Below are 16,006 nucleotides of genomic sequence, written 5' to 3'. Positions count from 1 at the left end.
AATTGTATTAAAGAATTCTTGAAAGCAGTGAACATTACTCTAAGTTATAACTTGTTTGCCATCACCTTGAGCATTTTTATGTAATTATTTTTCCTTCTCTTATTTTCAACAACTCTTCATATGTCTTTATTAACATACACCAATTACATTCCCTGTTGATCGGGAAGCTTTATATATTGCCATTAACCATCTTAACGTTTTACTTTCAACTATTTGGTTTTGATATCGCTGGTCGATATAAAACCTTTTGTCATTTTTCAATGACCATGCATATAACCATTTTTATGGCGCTAAATAGCCTGACCTTGCTGGTGCGCCGTGAAAATAATAATTAATCAATCAATCATTTGATGTAATTATAAATAAGCAGATAACATGATGCTATCAAAAAACATTAAAATCTTTGTATCAGTATTGGGAACTCTTTTGGTCCTCATTATAGGCACATATTTTACAAGCACATATTAATGCATAACTAGAACCTGCGTTTGATGAACTTGTTGTTGTTGTGGGATTTAACGCCATTTTTCAGCACACGATAGGCTCTATACATGGCGGCCAGTATTAATGGTGGAGGAAGAGCCCGGGAAAACCCCGGAAAGAATCACCGACCCACGAGAAGCTACTGGCAAGCTTTCTCACGTATCCACATTGGCTGAATCTTAGACTCGAACCGCCGCAGACAGAGGTGAGATGGCAGTGATCCGTAACGAAGACCACTTTGGCCACTCGGGGCCCCTTGATGAACTTGAGTATACTGATGTTTATTTAGCTGGTCAATGTTATATGTACTATAGTCCAGTTCATGTTTTTGAAAGTCAAGGTTTTGTGATTACTGTTACTGTTGTACTTTGTTTCACCTAACCTATCATATTCGTACCAGCAGTGTACTCAGCAATATTGTTTAAATTTCGGTCTTTAAATTTCAAGCAGTGTGAGCGATAACTATTGAGCATGAACTATATAAACTGACAGTGTATCCCATTCTTCTGGATGTATGCCTTTCCTCAATTAGATTTTGTACAAAGTCAAGTTCATTTCAAAATCTTGATTGTCTTTAGTTAAAGTTGATCCACTCCTCTGCTTGCTGAAGGGAGACTTTGACCGCTGGATACGGTCTAATGGTATGTGCTTCAAAATAAGAGTCTCATTAGCATAACTGTATCTTCATGTAGGTAACCTGCTTATCTTGTCAAGACATGGCACCAGTAATTCAAATCTTTGCAAAATCGTTTTAATGTGTTCGACTAAGTAAGTAGGAAAATGTAATTTGGTAGGTATATGCTTAAGAACATGTAGATATTCTGATTATATATCTTTGTCAACACACACATTTTCTGAATATGTTCAAGCTTGACAGTTTGAAGAAAACTGAACGCAAAAGTGAACAAAAAACCCACTAGAGGACAACAAAGTAATTTGCTATTCACAGTTGCTTGCATATTTTGATGGCCATATAGTATTTGTATGACTAGTTAAGTTTTTTCTAACTTTGTAAACATTTTGGACCGCAATTTTCTGTCTCTATTGGGTGCAATCGGGTTTTATAACTTAAATCGAATGTCATTGTCGTAATCATTTTACAAGATCAAAGTCATCTGGCAGTCAGAGTTAAATTGTTGGCTATGTTCTTATTCCTTTTTGTTTTAATATGCATGCAACATAAATCCATACAGTATTTCTAAATAGGTCTGATAACAAAATCTTGCCTATGATTGTAACGGTGCTGTGGTAGTTGCATAAGGGCATGTATGTATTGCAAGCAGTTAATTATTTAGGGATACATCTAATAATAATTCCAATTTCAGCTACTGCCATGTATGGTATTTCCTCCTCTGATCCTGCTCTTGGCACGCTTTCAGGAAAAAGCTGATCAGCTCAGTTCAAGTATTGATGCGACGCTACGGGAACGGCAGGTTGAATTACTACTATTTTATCAACTACTCCTAGATTTTATATGCGCTAACATGAATATGGATTGAGCATCGTTCATTACATTTCCATCTATCTACACATACCTTCTTGTTTATTTTTGCAGGTCATCGTAATATGGACTGTTGGAATTTTCTCATCATTTATAGGAATTATTGTCCTAGATCTCGGTCTGTCAACATTATATTAGATCTAAATTTGGCATGCGTATTTATATTGTAAAGGCCGTGATACATTTAACTTCCAGCATCATTTACATGTAGTAATATCACAACCTGCTTATCTTAGCAATGATGTATAAAAAAATCAGATTTTAACATGCAGCTTTATAAGCATAACAATGTTTGTTTTCCAGCGTTTTGCATCAATTGCAGGAATCAATTTTGAACGAATAATTATACTTTAAATTATTTGTATAGCATTTCACAAAATCATTGATATCAATCTCGATACACGATTACCCACGACTTGATTGATCGTTATTCTGCTTGAGGTGTATCAGTTCGATGTTTCGGCAATTCATTTGGCAATATGCTTACTTGCACCTTTTACCGTAATGCACTTGTTTTCCAGACTGTAACAATTGGGCAGAACTTGTGTTAAGACTTTTGGTAAAGCATTTACATTTGCTTATATTTCTTAAACCCTAAATAGATTTCTAAACACTTGATCTTAGTTATTAAACCTAAAACAACTCATTCTGTAGCATGCATGTTTGTCCTACAACCTATCAAAGTCACAGTCATATCAAGTTATCAATAAGGGCTTGGCTCAAGTATTGTTTCATTTGCTTATTCTGCCTAAATCACTGCTTAAATTTTTTTCATACCTACAATGACACATTTTTAGTCATGACAGTTGAATTTTCATGATGTTCACTCAAATGTTTAACATTGGGATCAACGTCAATGGATTTCTTGGAATTTTGTGATTGTAGGCTCGACTTGCAGGCCCTGACCTTTGTGTTAAATTTCAAAAATTTTTTGCGCTAGCTCCGTCCAGGTATTCAAAATGAGTCACTTACAAGATTTACACGAGTTATTCATCTATTCTAAACAAAACGCAGGTGCTAAGTGCAAAGTTGACTGAGCGTCCAACCAATAGAATTTAAGACTTTGTGTTAGTAACAAAGTAAAGCAACTATACAAACCATGTTTCCTTGTTAGTGATGTTATTGCAATTGATCTTGTTTTGTACAATACACAAAAACGTCCTTACAGTATATACTGCACCCTTTGTATTCACCACAGAAACTTGGGCATATAGGTCTAAGTAAATCTTGGAATCTAAATGTTATATTTCTACTCATCGCGTTTTGTGTTTAAGTATGGCTTTGTTTAATCTTATGAGAAACTATTTGCATGCTCTATTAATTGCTTTAAGTATATATGTTCATATTCGCGTTAATTTCTAATTGCATGTATCAACGGATGTGTGTAATCCAGAAGTTATCTTGCTGTCGTTCATCAAAACTACGGTAAATAGTCTTCTTCGGTACTTCCATATTGTATGCATTCTTAATTTTAACAACGAGTCTTGACACATCTTTTCCTTTATTAATTAGTTCATGATCAACAATAAATAGCCACATTTTAGGTATCAAAGAAGCACATTCTTTTATTGACAATCATTGTATTCATCTGTAAATTTACATACAGCTTTAACTAATATTGTGGTATTGACCTTGAGAGGAAAATATACATATTGATGTTATGCAGATTCAATTCCTTTACAAACCAGTAATATGATTTTCCAAAGTATATTAGTATTAAAGTTTGCAAACATCTTCTTGAAACTGGTTTAGCCCACATGTCTGCCACTAATTATATAAAACGTCTGAGCTATCAGTAATTAAGGCGAATTGATTTTTTTGGGATATTAGATGCATGTCAATATTATTTCTTTTCCCTTGAAGATTTGTAGGGATATAGAACATTTTCCCGTCAAGAAACCCTAATTGATATATCGGTATTTACGTTTTTCAGCTTAAAAATGACAATATGAAGTTTGTATTTTATTGTGCATTTTGTATCACTTTTTTCAGAATAAAATGCAACTAATACAGACCACATGCAACATGAATTAAATTGATTTCTATAATGATCCATCCTAAGTTAAATGTAAATTCTTTTGATAGTGTTGTATAGCCAAACCTCAAATTAAATTAAATATTTTCTAAGTTTACTTCAATATATTAATCCGGTTAGAGGTTAAATTTATGACATTTTCAACAGACACTTTTAATTCCAAAGGTTGGTAGTGTACGTACTAGATTTAGTTCCACTTAGTTCCATGTATATACTTCAACTGCCATTTTTAATGTGATATTACGCTTTGTACTATTTATTATTTCTAGTTCTCTACACAGAATGTTTACAACCGGATGTTTCACAATTTAAAAAATATGTTTACATTATTATTATAATTGTTTACATACACATAGAACTAATTCACAAATATATGAGTTATGAAAATTTATTTCAAACAAATTTAGGTGGTTATTATTGCTAGTTCCAAATGGTGTTTTCTTCAGTTTCTGGGTGCTACTGCAGTTGTTGGTTGTGGTGTTTGTACTGATTTAGTGTGTCGTTGGGCTTCGTCACTGACCTAATTGTTTAACTATACTTGTTATAAACCAGAAGAGCATATAGGTTGGTCTGTTGTCCGTCATCCGTCGTATGACTATCCATTCGTCAGCACAACTTTGATGTCACAACTGCTTCCTCTTAAGCTATTTGGATGATTGCTCTGAAACGTACACACATTGGTCACATGGCCAAGATGGTCCTAAATGAAAAACATATTTTTACCATAGATGCCTACCGGATAATCTTGGGATCCATCTTTCAAAGATCTCTTACGATATACATTTAGTCCGGAATCACGACCGTGCATATCTGACCAGCAGCACAGCCGACAAGACAACCATCTTGAAAATTGTGTTACTGTTACTTATTCTGAATTGATAGTGATATCAGCACAGGCTTTCCTCTAATCAATTACAAGTTGGTCTTAAAAGAAAACGGTACCTTTGTGATGTCCTATTTTGCCGCCGATCTAATATTAATTATAATCATCACTTTAGCCAGCTGAAAATATTGTTATCGTTACTCCTCAGGAATGGATCGTTCTGTCAACATATTGTTTTCGTAACGGCCTTCTTTTCGTGTCTGACTCATCCTGAATGGAAATAGTGCTGCACTGACGTTCAATGTGACCGTCACATTGGTCATCTTGAAAATCTTTTTATAGCCACTGCTTCTGAAAGAATGATTGAATCAGTATGTGGCTTGCACAAGTTTTGATGGTTTGTGGCTAGTCCAAAATTAAAATGCTGTTGATATGGCATCCACTATGGCAACCATCTTACAAATCTTATCATCAGAAATCTACATAAACATAACGTCATATTGATTTGGGGTTTTTACCATAAGAGTTCTCATGACATCCGGTTGGTCTTAAATTAAAATGATGCAGACATGACGTCTAATATGGCGGACACAACAGCCAATACAAGAACTTGTTATTGCTACTCTTACCGAATGGAAATTACTATGTGGAAGATTTTGATTTCACCAAAAGACTTCTTATGATAATTGATTTACCTTAGCTGAAAATGGTGCCATAGGTGAATCCAGTATGGTTGTCATGACGACTAGTACAAATCTTACCACTACACACCTTGGATATACGATGATTATGGCATGATGACATGGGTTTGTCAGCAAGTACTAAGCGAAAATGGTGCTGGTTGCACATCTATTATTTCTGCCACAACGATTGTTGAGTATACTCTTGTTAAGCGCTATGCCATGATTTTGTTTACCAAAACATGTGTACTGATGTTTATCTGCAATAAATGAAAATTGTGTGAAGCTGACATTCAAACTGTTTGCTACAATATCTATTTTGAAAATATTAATTGTACGATATATTGATTCTCGCTGCTTTGGATAGCAACAAGGTTAAATTCCTCACACTACTGACTCGTATGCGACATTTGACAGAATATACTATGCTATATTACTTCAAGTCCCCAGCATGTATTTCTTAAACAGGCTTACTATAGTTGAAGCAATTCAGCCATGAGTATAACCCATATAGAACCTGTTGAGAATAAAATCATGTGAATACAATGACATCTGATGAAAATATACTTAGATATAGAACAAATACGGAACAACTGCTAAGTATATTTAATTTAACTTTTTGTTAGTTATGTTTTAGATATTTTAGTACATGCTATTGTAATGTAAGACTGTAGGTTGGACTTGACCTTGTTCAAAACTGAGGTCATTTATGCTTAACCCAAGTTGAAATTTTTATTATTCAGTGTAAACAAATAATACATAATTAAATTATTCTCTCTATGATTGAGCTTAATATCAGGCTTATTATTAATCGAAGAAGTAAATATGTTTGGTTTGGTCAATGGTTTGGAATTTCCTTACTGAATACTAAAAAAACCAGACTATTGTGTTGTAAATATTTAATCATTCTGGAAGGTTATTTTTCAGTAGGTAATAGTTGTTTTTAGAAAATGTAAATAGTAATCTGAGGTCAAGTAGAGATAAATTGTAACTGTGAGGACTTCATATTTCGTGCTGTAACATGTATTACTTACAAGTTTCATGTTATAAGTTGTGACCAGTAGTTTTCGGCTGGAATCTTTCATGTTCAAATTATTGAATTCAAGTGATTATTTTCTCTGGAAATACAAAAGTGCTCTGATAAAATTCTTGGATAAAGACATTCACTGGAAATTATACTAAATTCAAACCCGGATTTGTATTACTGTCATTCAAAAAAATACTGTTGACGCATCGACACTATATAAGCTATAAAAGACATGTCATCTCCTTCAGGTTTTGAATGTTGTCGGAAATTTTACTGTATTTTACTTCGGACTTTAAATTACTAGTACTTGTGTCTTTAAATCTTGGAGTATTTTGGGATTTAATTCGCAGTAGTGTAAGTTAATTTTTCTCATTTTCACTTTGTATTCTAGGGAAATAAATTATGTGTTACATTTTACAAAGCTTGTTGTCTCTTACTCTTTTCTGGGACTTATTTTACGAGCATACACTTGCAACAGAGCAAAAACGTTTCAAGCACTTTCAATTTTAACTTTTAATATTGTTATAAATATTAATAAGTTAATAATACAAGTTGTGTATCAACAAATTGGTCGAGGTTGATATTAAATCTTATCAAGTTAAGGTATGAAATAAGAAATCAATGCTACGTCATCAAGAACATTAAATATGAGCAATAATTTTATTAAAATATTAAAGGTCCAGTTGAAGACAAAGATGGTACTATTAAATGGTATATTGACCAAACCAGAAAAACAAACAAAACTGCTGGAGATTCAATTAACAAAAAATTTGTGTGCAGACACTAGTAGCTAATATATAAACATAATTGATATATGGTGCCTTTAAATCTTAATCTAATGAATATAATCTGAATTCATTTAATATTATAAGCACAATAGCGATAAACCATTTGTCTCCTACAATATCTTGAAATGTAAATGAAGGCAAATAACTAATGGAATAACTTCATAATGTTTGTTAATATCTAAACCCACTAACCAATCAGGGTGTGAACGATTCAATGAAGTTAAATTTAACCTGATTAGGTTATGAATGTCACATATTGAAATGTGGCTCTCAATGGCTAGAATCACAAACATAGATAAGTTGGCATAAAAAGATATTTTAAACAGATAAAAGTATATTAGAACAAGTTAGCTGTTATGAATGAAATACAAATATGGAAAATTACCAAAATGCAACAATTACCAAGACATATTTTTGTTGAATCTCAGGATGAATCAGAAGTAAAAGGCAACATGAAATTAATTTTGTATTTGATCATGCAAGTGTAATGTGATCTTTGCTAGAATTAAAATGTTTACTATCCTGAACAGTTATTACAACGCACCGTTGATCCAGCAACTACAGTTATTCAAGGGGCAATCGACGTTTCGGGACATCGACACTGGAACTAATTTAAATATATTTTGCTTATGGGATTATATGCCATTTTTCATTTGACAATACTAAGCACGGTAAAAGAAAACTTATAATAAGTACTAGGGATATTGCTTTGGAATCAAATTTCAATTTTAATTTTGCAGATGTATGATGTCAGTGTTATGTACTAATTGTAAGTGACCGTTACCTAACATGAAACTTAATAAATGGCGATAACAATGTTATGGTATGATCATATATTATTATGAGCTATGCTTTAATTCTTTTGTCAATAGTACTATTTGGATTTTAAAAAAAGGAGTTAATATTAACAATGTTAAATACAAAATATATCAGAGATGGTCATTATAAAACTTTCCTAGTTAAAACTCAATTCCAGACATTAATATTTGTAAATTATATAAATTACATTTTGAATACAAAGATGTAACAGATATACTAACACAAGAGAAACGCGTACATAATGCTTTATTTGTTTATGAATGAAACCTGTGCATATTCATTATGTGATCTTGCATTTGCTAGTCTGATTTGAACGAATGTAATTATAAAAGAGTATGATAAACGTATTAAATATGCTTTTTTTAATGATTTTGGTTGAATATGATACAGGCCAGATCCACATGCTGATCTTCTATCACGTTAGCTGAGATTATCAGTAATCAGTCAACTATGACGTCTAACATTTTGACCAGACCTGTTATGTTTTTAAAATATTGAATGTATATGGAGGAACTGTAAAAATATATAAAGAAAGAGAGTGTCTTATTCCCATTATTACTCAGGATAGGTTTATACGATCAGTTCACAAATAAATTCAACATTCATGGACATTTATACATACTTGTGCTGATCAAACATATTGGCAAGAAATATGAGATTAATATATGACATAAATTCATCAGGAGCAGACTGTTTGAAGTTCTTATGATACATTATCTGCCTTAAGGTCAAGGTCAATGGGACAATTTAATTATATGATCTTTATATATGACCTTGTTTAACTTTTGAACCTGTGGAGATCTTGTAATGAAATTTTAATTTGACATTTTCTAGCATGGTCATGGCCACCTACTAAATGTCAGTGTTACAATAAACCCAATGGCAATGTCGCCGGCAAGAGTTTGTGACACGACAAGATTAACAGGCGCCATTTATAGAACATTTATGAAAAATGTGTAAGATCAATATGAAGAACATACAATCTTAGGTTTGCATCTCAAAGTTTGTGGTGAATGTTAAATATGATGTCTGTACAAGAAATTATGGTTTTACAATATGAGCAATGTTTCAGATCAGACAGGCAATATTGGGTGCGTGCATTTGGGATTGACAAAGTCTCCATGCTCTCTAACAATCGCATATAGTGTTATAAATACACAAGAATGATATAACATTGCAAAATAGGTATCCATCATTCAAAATTTTAAAATATAGACGAAGTGTTCGAAAACCCTTACAAATGTTTTTCTTTATTTCAGCAAAGTAGATCCAAACAACTTGATAAATGGCACATCCGAGCAAGTGAATTACAAACCAGATACAAATGCAGCAAATGAAAACATACACCAAGCAAATGGCAATTCAAATAGAACAACAAATGGCAAGAGAGTCCTCACAGCATGGGAGAAAGTCACAACTTTCTATAACGCACCCATCATTATATTTATGTATAATGTTGTAAGTTTCAAATATCCAATGTGCAATTTATTATCCAGACTGTACGCGTGTACATTGTTATGCAATTTAATACTTGAAACGACGCATTTAAACATCAGCATCATACTGTATTAGGCACATACACAAAATCTGCAATATATTATTTAGCATCAAGACAATTATTTTCGAGCCTGCAACCTTTTCGTCACGTGCTCGGCACGCTAATCACTATACCTCCACTGGTCCTGCCTCCATTGCTCACTTTTTATAATATGACAGGAAGGCGCATTGCATATATTTATTATAGCTGCTTTGTAGTGCTTTCACAACCTTATTAATATTTGCATGCAGATGCTCTCTGTTAAAAATATTAAGAAATTATGTAGGTCCTTGCACTCTGCACCTAAGCTGCTAAAGAAGCGAATCTGCTATCTGGAAATTTACTTTCCAATTTGTGAATATTATCCCTACGCCGACCTACTCAGAGGGAACCGTTTGTACGCTAAAAGTAACAAATAATTTCAAAATACGTGGCCACATTGCTTTATTTGTTTTCAAAAACTTCTCGGACAGTGTTATGTATATTTTCATCGTAATTTAAACTAAACACAATTTTTGTTAAAGTGCTAACATGTGTGTTTGCAAAGTATAAAGTTGTTCATGAATATTCTAGTACTTTCTTTGTCAAATCTTCCATTTCTGAGGTACGTAGTTTTTCACGCTGTTAAGCTACTCATCGTGGTAGATGAGTAAATCATGAATGCAGATAAGATATTCGGACAGTTCAGAGTAATATAGATATCTGCTGCTTTTCGTTTTCACTGATTGTATTTTCAAAACATTAAATTTAATATATTTATGTTCTGAATTGTGCTTATTCTTATATGTCTAAACGTTGATTGATTTTCAGATGAGAATAATTCAATAACTTTTATTCGAAGTCAATAATTTGTATCAGATTACGCTATTTATACTGTATTTACTATAGACAATAGAAGAGCGCAAGTTAGATAAGTTCATGAAACTAATTAAGTTACCTATTTTGCTACATCATTTTGTTAATATTAATATTATTATGATATTCCCTGGTTTTGGCATTAAGTTCATTAAAATATAATTTGACCAAACGTCAACGTAGGTCCATGGAAATGTCACCAGAGCTTAATGAAATAATGAAGTACTTCCTAGGCATTTTTATGTTTGCTGCCACTTGGCGCAATGTTGTAGATGTCTAGCATTCAGTGCGTAATAACCATTGTTTTGGAGATTGATTGGACCTGTGCCACAAAACATACGTACATTTTATGAACTGTGTGCCCCCTACATAAAAGCGCATCCTATCGATTTTGCAGACCATAGGTCAAAGGAAAGATCCCAAAGAATGAGGGAGAAAAAATAGTTTTCACACGTTATAATCTAATATACTACCTGAGCATCCATTAGATAAGTGGGGGCCCATAAATTCATGTCAGTATGAAAGGTTGCCAAAAAATGTTTCCAAAGTATATTTTATGACATGTAGATGGAATGTCTACCATAACTAGTCTAATGCATAAAGTTAAAGCATTGGCAAGTAAAAGTATATCTCTTTGATCTAAATGATCATCCGGTGTGCGACGTTTGATGCAGTACATGCAATTTGATCAAATTATGATGACAAGAGAGTTTATGTTATATCATAGCAATACCCCCAGTCAATACTTGCCATATCCTGAGGCAGTGCTGGTGGGTTTTTGGGTACTCAAAGAAAATTTGTTGATAGCTCATTGGGGTTAGAGCATTAGACCGCGTCAACTTAATACGTCCTTTCATACATTCAAATTGTAGATCCGCAGAGAAATTATATAAACGAATAAGAAAATTCTGTATTTAACGTCCAACTGACAGTGGACTATTTTGTATTTTCTTTATTTAATGCAGTCTTGGTTAATCTCATTATCTGAGAGAAGGCTAAGCGTAATACAACTATAATTCGTGGTTATAAGGGTAATTCTTGTACAACTGGATCCGACTGTTGCTCAGAATTCACTTAAGATATTGTAGTGTTATTCCCAGAACAGAAAATTAACTTTTTGCATCTGGATTGCTGTAATGGAGAGCCAACCATCCTGGGTAGTGCTGCAGTTTTGAGGAATGTCATATACTCCATAATAACTAATGTAGATATTATGTCTACAGCGTACGCAAATCTCAAACGTGACCACATCTACGCTGATGCTAATGACAAAGTGAAAATTGTTCCATTTTATTTTATTTTAGTGTTGCATAATTTTGAAAAAGTCATCGTCTCCTACATCACGGATCCTTTACGACCTTTTCTTATAAAAAAACTAAACCATACTTGTATACTGTTCTGATTACCTAAATAAATGTGTTTTACGTTTTGTACATTGAGTAAAATCTGACTTCAATGATACGTTTCCGCTGATTACACACTTGCAAATGATCTGGAACAGTGATGGTTTAATCATTATTATTGAACACAATGATATGTCAACAAATTTTCTCCTCTATGACTGGGCTTAACTCAAACGAATTGCTTTGTTCCACTTACAATAATTTTTATCTGCAAAAAATAACAATGTTCTAAAGACTATTCTGCTTGTTGTCATGGAAATGGTGGTTACATATTTGTGATCACTTTTCTTTACTCTGACAAGAATATCTGCAAATTATTCCTGATGCAAAATAATGCGCAGGCCCTTCTACGATAATCCAAAACATGAAAAATGCAGTAAAATGGTAAGTGAACACATTCTATTTTAAGAAAACTAGCCTTATGCGCAATGATTTAAATACACTGTAGAATTACATTGCAAGGAACTATTTCTAGCAATGCGACACATCCAGTTTAAGATTAGTTTCAGCTATCGTTCCATTTTTAAACCTAATAAAGAATACTAAATGCATTTTCAATATTTTATGCCACAAATATTGAAAAGTATACCAAAACAAATTAGAGAAAGTGTGACTATAAATGCATTTAACTACGAACCTATTCAATGGACAATATAGTCAAACATGTTTGATAGTATAACTTAAAGTATACATTTTCAAACCAACTACTTGTTACCTCTCTATTTAAGTACTGTATATACACAATATTACTAAATGGAACATGTTCTCGTACAACGTTAAATAACCAACTTAAATAAATAAATCACTTATATAAATTTAGCGCATTTTAAATTTTATTTATCTTTCTTTTCAAGTATGAGGTTGTGAATTGTTTGGGAGGGCATTTTTGTTTTCTAATGAACGAATTAATAATGATATTTGCCTTTATGTATTCTGTGTGCCACTAATTACTACGAATATGCATGCAAATATGCATATATTATAGACAAAATGAGGAATAGTTCCATGCAATAAATCTTGTCAAACCTCTGTAAATCAACGGGTTAATATTATTGTTACTATTATTATTATTATTATTATTATTATTGAGATGACCGTGTCGAAAATTGGTTTAGAAAGCATTTGATTTCATGTCATACCTAATGAGGCATATTGATAAAATTGCATCTGTATATGCAGAGAATCATTACAATTAAAATTCAAACGAATTTTAGTCTATGCCATAACGTTCTATTATGAACGTCCTTTATGCTATACTCGAGCTCTTTTGTAGTTCTTTAATATTATAGATCTAAATAAAGTATATTCCCTTATCATATTGAAATGATCGATTTTCAAAACGTTTTGGGAAAATAAGTTTAAAGAAATTACATAAAACTAATTGTTACTGTGAGTTGAAATTAATTCTTGTCAGAACTTTCATAATTACGGACACTTTATATATTTGCTTTTGCATGTGTGTGTTTTGATGCAGGTAGATACACACATTTGAAACGGAAGAAGGCACTTTTCAATTATCAATATCTGTTTCCATGAACCGTTTTATTACTTGAACACATCCACACTAAGATCTTATTTCATGAAAGTGGTACCCACGTTTAAAACCATATGAAAGATGATACTATTGCAATGAGAGTGTTATTATAACGTCCGACTTTGCGTATAGTTCCTTCATTATAAACGACATTCATTTCAGTTTTTTATAAATCGAATACAATCAATTGTGACACTTTTATTTTGTAGTTTGCTGAATGCAGAATAAAAAGCCAACATGAAAGGAATATATAGTAGCTCTGAGATTTTAAGTAAAGGCGAGAAGCACCTCTTTGCAATAAACACATTAACAAGATTCTGTCTCATTTCAGAAATTCTTCATAGCCTTTCTCAGCCTGTACATCTACTTTGTGATCAGTACGCTGGAGCCAAAGATTTCAGCACTAGAAATTATTCTTTTTGTGTGGGTAACTTCCTTCCTCATTGGAGAGATCATACAGGTTTGTGCACTTTACCATATATATCCTGTGTAATGTTTTTAGTATGTGATTTAAAAAGTGCATACAAGCAGCAATATCTGTGTAAGAGGGAAATACTCTGTAGTCTGGAGTTCCAGTTAAAAAGAAAGCATAAAATATATAGCTTCGTGTTTACACCAATGAACATATATAGGCAAATATTTATTTTTACGGGACATTACCCACTTTGTGAATAGTATACATGCATTCATTGACGATTACAGACCGGCTATGCGCTTTATGTATAGTAATATTCTCTATTGTAAGTGGTAATATATTATTAACAGCGGTTAAACCAAGCACAAACACAAACGTATCTGATAACAATAGGGCAATCCTAGTGCTAATATTTGGTCAATATCTAAGACCTGTTCAAGATCTCGTACAACGTTTTCTCTTTTCACTGTCTAATTTGTGTACAAATTCTAACGCATGTGATAACTTTTCCAATGTCCAAAGATAATTTTGGGTTTTAGTAATGATCCCTAATGTAACTGTTTGTTCTCTAAAAATTCATATTCTTCAAATCTCAAACATGTGTAGTTTTTATGCAAAGTTTGACACAAATTTCACATGGAAAGCCAATGTCCTGCAACACAGGAGATGGAAAGAAACGAAAATGTAGCTGATTGAATAATTGATTATAATATTAATACTATTCATCTGTATATTGAGATGCATGCACAGCTTGTTATTTTAATATACAATTTTTCTTGTAGAGATGTGGAATTTAAATATATTATTTAGATATGCTGAAAGTCAGACTATTATATGAAAGAAACAGTGAATTATAGCTAGCTTTTTTAAGCTTCAAAGACTCTTGTCAGTGCTTGCAACCGCTAAATAATGTATGTGCACCATATTATTTCAATGTACTGCCAATCAGGCCATAATATTTACCCTGTGCATATCCTTGGTGCAAAACGTTTCAGTGAAGTATGTGCGTTATGTATTGTGTCATTTGAAACAGGTTTTTTTTTTCAAACTATCTGGAATGGCAGTTTAGGAAAATTGATATGCCAATAAACTGTCATATTTATATTTGTTTTAGCTTTTTTCTTAACAAAGAATTCCATATTTTTGTTTTAGAGGGACACTATATGCTTCTTAAAAGCTGACATTCTGTATGACCGCCTTCACTGTCATTTGTATCGGGAATTTCAAAAAAAATTGTTCTTCGTACATTAGCCTTTGTCCTACTTAATGGATTTATAAGCGTCCTAAATAAATATGTCTTTACTTTCTTTTAGTGGAATAATGTTGTTGTTGTTGTTGTTGTGGGGTTTAACGCCATTTTTCAGCACACGATAGGCTATACATGGCGGCCAGTATTAATGGTGGAGGAAGAACCCGAGAAAACCCCGGAAAGAACCACCGACCCACGAGAAGCTACTGGCAAGCTTTCTCACATAGCCACATTGGCTGAATCCTAGACTCGAACCGCCGCAGACAGAGGTGAGATGGCAGTGATCCGTAACGAAGAGCGCTTTAGACCACTCGGCCACTCGGGGCCCCTAGTGGAATAAAGAGATACCATGATATCTTAAACACTACTGGCTTTGTGTGAAATCGAGAATTATTCGTTTTTGTTGATTGATATAGCACAACCTTGAAAACATATTAGAAAACATACCGCTCATATTAAATGCTATGAATATTATATATGTTTCCATTCGTCTCTATTATATATTTGGGCAGTCCTCTTTTGTGCCTATGCTAATAGTGACACACAGTATGATTTTGCAACGTTCTACAACATGTACAAAATACTGATATAGGTCTATGTCTCACCACACATGTGTACTTTGAAATAATAGCTAAACAAATATGGCAATATTTAAATTGTTGATATTCGATATAATTGCAATGTATTCATATTCGATCGTTTTGTTAAAGCAGAAGTTACAGATTTAATGGTAGGAAAGAAATTATATTTGTGTTGAAGTATAGCAATTAAAGCCACTGTACCTCACATTATAGGTACTGTTGCAAGTCTCTCCTGTCAAACAAATAAAAATATATCATTAAAAATAATTATTGCTT

The 16,006-nt window shown here is 32.8% G+C and overlaps 1 protein-coding gene across 1 annotated transcript in view; it reads left to right on the top strand.

The window, feature by feature from the left end:
* Positions 1 to 14,697, top strand: part of LOC149791400 (transient receptor potential cation channel subfamily M member 3-like) — a 59,997-nt gene extending 45,300 nt beyond the window's left edge. Inside the window, exons 8-12 of the mRNA XM_089971349.1 lie at positions 1,809 to 1,916; positions 3,378 to 3,409; positions 9,416 to 9,614; positions 13,817 to 13,945; positions 14,683 to 14,697. Of these exons, the coding sequence (XP_089827475.1) occupies positions 1,809 to 1,916; positions 3,378 to 3,409; positions 9,416 to 9,614; positions 13,817 to 13,945; positions 14,683 to 14,697 (483 nt within the window). The remainder of the gene's footprint in view (positions 1 to 1,808; positions 1,917 to 3,377; positions 3,410 to 9,415; positions 9,615 to 13,816; positions 13,946 to 14,682) is intronic.
* The last annotated feature ends 1,309 nt before the right edge of the window (positions 14,698 to 16,006 follow it).

This window comes from Sinohyriopsis cumingii, chromosome 9 (genome assembly GCF_028554795.1).
Source record: "Sinohyriopsis cumingii isolate HCF-2022 chromosome 9, ASM2855479v2, whole genome shotgun sequence".
Taxonomy (NCBI): domain Eukaryota; kingdom Metazoa; phylum Mollusca; class Bivalvia; order Unionida; family Unionidae; genus Sinohyriopsis; species Sinohyriopsis cumingii.
Note: the sequence above shows the minus strand (reverse complement) of the source record. Positions and strands in the feature narration are given on the sequence as shown.